The sequence below is a fragment of the Glycine max genome, chromosome 10 (genome assembly GCF_000004515.6).
Source record: "Glycine max cultivar Williams 82 chromosome 10, Glycine_max_v4.0, whole genome shotgun sequence".
Classification (NCBI taxonomy): domain Eukaryota; kingdom Viridiplantae; phylum Streptophyta; class Magnoliopsida; order Fabales; family Fabaceae; genus Glycine; species Glycine max.
The window spans coordinates 43,861,961-43,870,198 of NC_038246.2; the positions used below are offsets into that span (position 1 = coordinate 43,861,961).

Sequence of the window (8,238 nt, forward strand, 5' to 3'; positions counted from 1 at the left end):
CTCTTAACTTGGGATAAAAAAATATGATTGAAGTGACTTTGGTATCTACAACAAGTTAAAAAAAATATCTACATATTTCTTATTAAGAGATTTTGAGTTGATTTGACTTAGATCGTGAATGATTTTTACTTGAAGTTGAAAACATGCCTTAAGATAGATTTTGAATTTAACAATTGTATATATGGGTTTTACTTATTAATTATTATTCAAGATCCTAATTAATATTTTCAGTTCTCTTCACGATCCAACAGTGGTAAAAGAGTAAAACTCCATTTGGCACCATTTGTCCAAAACAATTTTCTTCAAAAGAACATTTTGAGTGGTGAGCATGCTCCATTTGACAAAAACAAACTGATCCTTCCACGCACAACATGTCCATTTGCAACAGGTGGGTCTCACAGGCTGAATTTAGTCAAACGCATATGGAAAACTAATTCAGCGAGTCCAGAAATAGTGTACGGGAGTCTATGATTCTAAGTAATGAAAAATGCTAAATTCTTCCTTTTCCAACATCTCAGACTTGAAAAATCAAACTTCTAGACTAGGTTATATACATACATACACACACATATATATATATATATATATATATATATATATATATATAAATACTTAAAAATTAAATTAAACTTCTAGTATAATTTAATATTAGTTTATTCATCTTAACTTTTTTAACACTTGTAACCTCACTAAAGATCGGCATAATTGCTTTTAAAAAAGTTTTAAATTCAGAAAGATTTTGTAAATAAAAAGTTTCCACAAACTAAACAAAACCAAACTAGGTCAAAATTATCACAAAAAAGCTTATCTCTATCCAAATTCTAGCCCACATTAATAAACTACACTATGCTTAGGATGAGCATTACATGCAGTTCGTTTAGAACTGCGAGATCGCATCCTTTAAAGTATTTTATTACATGATAAAAAAATTTGATGATGATCAACACGTATAGGTGCATGAATATGGAAAATTGCATTCGAGATTATACTTTCTGCTGTTCTGTATTTTTTTTTTTTGGCACAGAACGTTAATTTATATTAAGTGTTTACAATATTTAGAGAAAGTTATTTATCCCCATGGAATGAGTGGTAATACTTTGTACTCTTCACGAAAGACCGGAAAGAAAATGCTCAATGTACGTATAGAGCAATACAGAATTGTTATTTTTTGTAAATCAATATTTTCTTCTTTTTATATTAAAAACCTAAGTATAGAGAGAACGTGATGTAATTTATATTTTTAATTATCTAGAATGAAAGTAATATAAAAAAAATAATGTGTAATAACCTAAGTGGTAATAAAACTAGCAACCCCAAATACCATGCTCACCAACATTAGCAACATTAAGCCAAAACTCGTGCTGGCCCATCACCTCATATAATAATTGCCCACGAACGTTAGTGGAAAAACTCAGGTTGCATATTTTATTGTCTCCCCTATAATTGATATAACCTACAAATTTATACGTCACTGAAATTGGAGCAATCTTCTCAATAAATCCCCACCACAACAACAAAGAAACAAAGAGAGAGTTATATATCCAACCCTAGCCAAGGTCCATTATTCAACCAATAAAAGGGAGAGTAATAAGAAAGAAAATTTTGAGAGAAAGATATTAGAGAGAGATGACTGAAGAAAGTGCTGGAAACACAGTTGCAACCTCTATTACCCCATTCAATTGGTGGTATCTCCAGGCAAATTCTCTTTCTTCCTGGAACGATACTAATAGCACATGGAGCAACCAACCAAACCCTAACTCTTCCTCTTCTTGTGAGGAGGATATATCAGTCTCTACATCTTTCACTAATGCTTCCAACCATTCAAGCCTCACCGTTGAGTCCTCTCGCAGACTCATTGAGCCACCTGCTCCTTCCTCCACCGAGTTGATGGGAGAACACGCATCAGATAATCAACTTTGGAGTCATGTTTTATCGTAAGTTTGCATGTTATTAATGATTTTACAATAAAAGATGGAATAAATATAGCTATATGATGAATAAGATTATTTACTAGAGTACTTTTATAAATAAGTATATTCGATGTTGTTTATTGCTATATATAACCGGCTGCGGTAAGAAGAGATAAGAGAATAATCTTTAAGGATAGAAAAAGGGTGAAATTTAAGGGTGCTTATATATGGGTCCTAATTAATAATAGGGTTAAGGTACTGTGATTTTCATTGGTCAAATAATCATCTAGGCCTTTGCTTTCCACTATCTAAAAGCTGGTATGTGCGCTACTCCAGTCAACCAATTCGTTTGTGTGTTCATACTATAAAACTATGATCTCTTATTTTCTATCTACTTGGTTAGTTTCCTTTGTATATTTATCCACACAAATAAAACTGATCTTAAACACTATAAGGCATACAACTTTAAAATATACTTGTTTTATTATCTTTGAAATCTTTCATTATCCAGATGAAGTTTTTGCATGTGCACAGAATATTAAGAATGGTTTGATATATTTTTCATTTAGTTTACTTACAAATTTTTCTCACAAATAACTTTAGAGGTGTTGGATCAGACGGCGAGTTACACAACAGCCAAGAAATTGGAGAGAATTTTCTGGATGCACTGTCATCCAAAAGCATGACAAGCACTATGTTTCAACCAGTGTGTGACTACTTGAAGAAACTAGATCATACAAGTTGGGAGTATAATGGTTCAACTTCACTAAATAGCTTTGAGAAGCACTTAAATGGGTTCAGTGAGGCGATGCTTGAGAATAATGAAAGGTTGACCAAGTTATCTAATCTTGTGAGCACTTGGTCTATTGCCCCACCAGACCCAGAAGTTAGTAGCCACTTTGATCCACAAAAAACAAACAACATGTCCTTGAGTTCTAATTCCATGGATCATCACTTCCCACAATTTGAACACTTCAAGCAACCTTTTGAAGAAGCAAGTAGAAACTCTGGAGTGTTCCCTAATTGCTATGATCATGACATGAAGGTCAAGCAAGAGTATCATGCAAGTGAAGTGTCACCAGGATCAGTATTTGGAAAACCATTAAATGCAAATGGATATCGAAATGGATTTAATAGCCTTTCAGTGGTAGATAGTTGCAAACTCTACCATGACATGCCCAATATTTCTTCATGCACAAGAAATTTCTCAGATGTTATATCCTTTAATAGTAGATTGGGATGGCCAGTTATTGGAGTCCATGGTCAAAAGCCTAGTATGAAGTACCTGAACGTATCTGAACCAAAGAAGCAAGGTCTTCAGACACCATCACCACCGGTAATTAAGGTTACTATTATATATACATACAAATTATTATATATGGTTTTATCATACAGCTTTAATTAGCTTAATTTTATTTATGAAATGTGTACAATATGATCATGTGGTGCAGATAAGAACTAATGTTAATGGAAAAGGGGAGGGGACAACACGTGAAGTAAAGAAGAAAAGATCTGAAGAATCTTCAGATGCAATGTTGAAAAAGCCTAAGCAAGATACATCAACAGCTTCTTCTTCAAAGGTATATATATAAAATACCCAACACATGAAGTTATTAGTGTAAAGAAAAGCATAAAGTGGGGAACCTCCTTTTGTGTGCACTGTTAAGAAACTTCTATTCATTGTTTAAAAGGTGCAGGCACCCAAAGTCAAGCTAGGGGACAAAATCACAGCCCTTCAGCAAATTGTGTCTCCATTTGGAAAGGTTACTACACATATTGCACTAACACCCTCGCTTTTTTCGTTTCCTCTTCTTTATAAATATATGTTATTAACAGTGCTCTACTTTTCTCACTACCTACTTCATTATGATCAATTTTTTTTTGTTGAATTTCAGACAGATACAGCATCTGTGCTGTTTGAAGCAATAGGGTACATAAAGTTTCTTCAAGAACAAGTCCAGGTGGGCATCATTATGGAAAAGTTTCTTCTTCTTCTTATCATTTTTAATGCCAACGAAACTAGACTTCTTGAATAAATTAAAATCCCTTATTAAAATGAATAAAGAATGTTGCATTGAACGATTGCACACTTTTCTCGATCTCATGAGCATCATATATGAGACTTCAAACATAAATTAAAGATCACGTAAATGCTTAACCATTGGCTATCCCCAACATATAACATAGAGCTAAGATGCAGTTTTAAACAACAAAATATTTAATTAATTATTATTTTATCCTTCACAAATAAAACTAATTATTAAACAATAAGGGTTAAATTTCTTTTTGTTCAATTCCTTTAACGTAATATTTTTTTTTTGCTTAATTTACAATTGCATTCATGCATATTTTCTGACAAAAAAAACATTCATACATACTTTGCAGCTACTGAGCAACCCTTTCTTGAAAGCTAATTCACACAAGGTAAGAAAGTTGTTCGTTCATTTTAAAAGTCTCTCAAGTTTTCTCTCTCAGCAATAATCAATTAACCCTATTAATTAATTGGCATTGGTTTTCATGGGATTGAAGGATCCATGGGGAAGCTTGGATAGAAAAGATCATAAGGAGGACACAAAGCTAGACCTTCGAAGCAGAGGTCTGTGTTTAGTTCCTACTTCATGTACTCCTCTAGTTTACAGAGAAAGCAGTGGACCAGATTACTGGACACCAGCATACAGAGGATGTTTGTATAGGTGAAATTAAAATGTGTCACCTCTAAGATACTATATACTATGTGAATGTACGTATATATGTACCTTGCTCGAAACTTGGAAAATTATAAATTAAAGGCTTAGTGAATAAAGGTATATCATGATAAAAGTAAATCTTTTTTTTTTTCTAGCTGTAATGCATGAGTTATATATGAGTAAACCGATTTTGGTTGATCTTCAAAATGCACAAATTAATACTATTTGGTTCTTCAGTAACAAAGATGCATACATTATTGGCATTCAATATGTTTTTATTTATTTATGTTTTTAAACAAAAGAAATATTATTAAAATAGGATATCTTGAGAATAACCCTCTCAAGTGGATAGAGATTCAATACAATTTAATTATCATTTTCAATAACGTTTTTATACGACGTTTCCTTACCTTAAAAAACATGATATACTAGTAGTTTGGTAATTGAGTCAGTTTCTAATTATATAATCTTTATCTAATATGCAATAGTCTACAGATGTTACTAATATATCTGCAAGTGTAAGTATAATACATCAGACACTAATGTAAATTCAAAATATCTATACCAATAATTTAATTTCTCTTGGACAAAGTTTATAATAACGAGATATAGTTCTAACATTTAACATATTTTATTCATTAGAAAATGATATTTTTTTATGTAGTAAAAAATCATGTGGTAAATGCTAAGAACAGTACAGAATTTCATATCAAGTTATTTTGAAAGGTCATCAATGTTATGTTGAAAATTAGGGCTCGTTTTTCATGTTATGATGGATAATACTAATTATACACTTTTTAACTAGTATAGACTCATGCTATTTATTGGGAGTCATATATGATTAACCCAAAAATAAAACATGATAAAAAACATATACATCGTTAGTATTTCTCGTTTATTATTAGTTGAACTAAATTAATTATACTTATAATTTTATAATTAAAATAAATGTTTACTTTTTAAAAAATAAAGTAGCTTTAGTTTTTTTCCCACGAAAAAATAGCTTTAGTTAACCTTTTAAAATTTTAAAATGTTAAGAATTAAAATGGATAATAGCATTAGTAAAAGCTTTTCATTAATTTCATTTATATAAGGATCATTTTAATTATTTAACTATATTAAGATTATCTTTATACGTGATGAATCAATTATTAGAAAAAAAAACTTTAAATAGGATTGATTTCAAAAGAAAATACTTGTGAGAAAAATATGAGAACGAAAATTACCCATTGGCATAGCGACATTTATTGAATTGTGATTTACAAATCCATTCATTTTGATTAAAAAGTAATTAGAATGTGCTGTTGCAAATATTTTTTACATTATTATTTAATTAAAAGGTGCTACGCAGGGTAAGAATATTAATTTTATAATTAATTACTTTAAAAGTTATGTTTAAATTTATTTTAAATTGATTAATATTATAAAAAAAACTTTTGGTGAAAATTTATCAAAATAATTTTTTATTAATAAGATGCTGGATGATATTTGTCATTAATTATAATCCAAAATAAAATTTTAAAAAAAAGTTAGGAATGCTTGCTTCTCAATTCTCCTTATATCAATTCTGCTCCAGCCATTTGTTCAAACTTCAAAGCGTAATACTTTCCCTAGTTTTATTAGCAAAGAAAGATTTGTTGAATGAGTACAACTCAAAATTCTAATCAAATTTGAAACAGTTCAAAGAATTGATAACCCCTTCTAATCGAAGTTAATCATTCACATCAGAATTCATTTACATAATAATATACCTGAGATAAACGGAATTCATCATTTACAGTTAGATTGAATAATTTTATTTTGATTTTTTTATGTTGCTCTTCAAATTGTGTATCTGAGTTATTTGAGTGTTCATTTCTGTAAGGTTGCATTCCTGTGAAAATGTCACAAAATGCACCCAGATACTGTGAATGATTGAATCAAAGTCCTTTAATTACACAAAACCAAGCAAATACATGCACAAGCAGAATCAGACTCAAATGCTCCATCTTTTTCGACATAGGTTGATAATCAGTTGTACTTACACTTACAACTAATTATCAACATAGAAATCATCCCTTTTAGATAAGATTGTGGTTGAAGGATCAATTAAATGTTTAACTAAAACCTAAGTCATCAATTAGAATTATGATAACATATTAGTTGATGAGGCAGTTATTCGCACTATTGTTGTCTGCCAAGTCTCCATATCATTGTAAGCATGCATGGTTTAAGGGAATTAGGAACTGGTAGACATATTTAGTAGAGATAAGTAGTCAACTACTTGTATAGGCATATAAATTAATTGTACATCAAACTATAACCTAGACATATATCAAATTCATTTTCTCTTTCGTTATTCTCTTTTAATGTCTTAATTTAATCTAGTACTGCATTACTTTACGGACAATTTTATGTCTTTATCCTTTACTTTTACTTTCTTTTTTCTAGAAGTCTAATCGAAATAATGCTTTCTTTAAATAGTAGCTTTTTTTTATACGACTTTAAATAGTAGCTTAGAAACCCACAAATAAGAAATAAAATCTGTTTCATATCATTTTCATTTGATAAAAAAGAAATTATTGTAAGTAATTATGCTGTAGTTAACTGTTTATTTTATTAAATTATAACTGAATTTCGCTACTGACTGACATTAGATCGACACGTACGATCGACTTTTTCAAGAATATTGGGCTGACTTAATGAAAGATTGCAAACACAAATACAGCAACCAATTAAACAAACAAGTTAGAGGGTTTTATCTCTTCCGTTAAAACAATTGAATCATCAATTATAATATAACTGGAAAAAATGGTCACGTTAAAAAAAAAAAAAAAAAGTTGTCCATTCACACGTTGAGGATCCTTGAACAAGAGCAAGTAGCGGTTCTAGAAGAAAAGATGACGCAAGGCAATGCGCAGATGAAAAGTGGTCAAAGGAGAGATGAGCATAATTTGCAAATGGCCAAATGCCAACGTTGGTGGTGCACTTGGAGATTTCCAGTCGCACTTCATATAATGAGAACCAAGACACGCACCTCGTGCACACATACATAAACGACAATTTGAGCGCAGCTACACATATATTGTCTAAAAATATAATTATATTTTAACTTAAATATGTTTTGGTTTCATGATAAATAATTTATTTTTGTTTTGGACTTTTAATAAATTTTCATTGCATTGGATTTCTTATGTAATTTTTTTTTGTTTTAAGTTTTTGTGTAATATCTCACTTTTCGTAAAATGAATTAAAAAAATATTTAAAAATAAATAGAGTTTTAGAAAATAATGAGACTTTTGTAATTAAATAAATAAGGAGAAATAATTTTATTAATTAAAATAATGGTTTTAAAGTAAATAAATAAATGTATTTTTAGAAAATAAAAATAATGTTTTATTTATTCATTTAATAAGGAGTAAAATAGAGTTTATTTTTATAAAATAATAAAATAAAGAAAAATAGAGTAAATAATAGGTTCAAACTATCCTAGCTATAAATAATAATATCTTCCTATCAAATTCATTCTTCTTTCTTCTTTTTCCAAAATCTTTTCTTTTTTCTGTACACATTCAAATTTGTCTTAGTAAAACTACGATGTTGAACTCGTTAACTGTTGGATGGTATTGAAATTTGGACAACACCTTCAAAAATCATTTTCA

The 8,238-nt window shown here is 29.7% G+C and overlaps 1 protein-coding gene across 5 annotated transcripts; it reads left to right on the forward strand.

Moving 5' to 3' along the window:
• The first annotated feature begins 1,470 nt into the window (after nucleotides 1-1,470).
• LOC100793512 (transcription factor bHLH111) lies at nucleotides 1,471-4,797 on the forward strand. 5 transcript variants are annotated; one of them, XM_041005857.1, is made up of 7 exons: nucleotides 1,471-1,934; nucleotides 2,514-3,246; nucleotides 3,362-3,490; nucleotides 3,608-3,673; nucleotides 3,806-3,871; nucleotides 4,296-4,334; nucleotides 4,440-4,797. In XM_041005857.1, exons 1-7 carry the CDS (start codon nucleotides 1,627-1,629, stop codon nucleotides 4,605-4,607), a joined length of 1,509 nt encoding a protein of 502 aa, XP_040861791.1. In that variant the 5' UTR covers nucleotides 1,471-1,626; the 3' UTR covers nucleotides 4,608-4,797. The 5 variants fall into 5 exon arrangements, with proteins under 5 accessions (XP_040861791.1, XP_040861790.1, XP_006589395.1 ...); XM_006589332.3 differs by having other exon boundaries at nucleotides 1,480-1,934; nucleotides 2,514-3,255; nucleotides 3,602-3,673; XM_006589333.3 differs by having other exon boundaries at nucleotides 1,494-1,934; nucleotides 3,602-3,673.
• The last annotated feature ends 3,441 nt before the right edge of the window (nucleotides 4,798-8,238 follow it).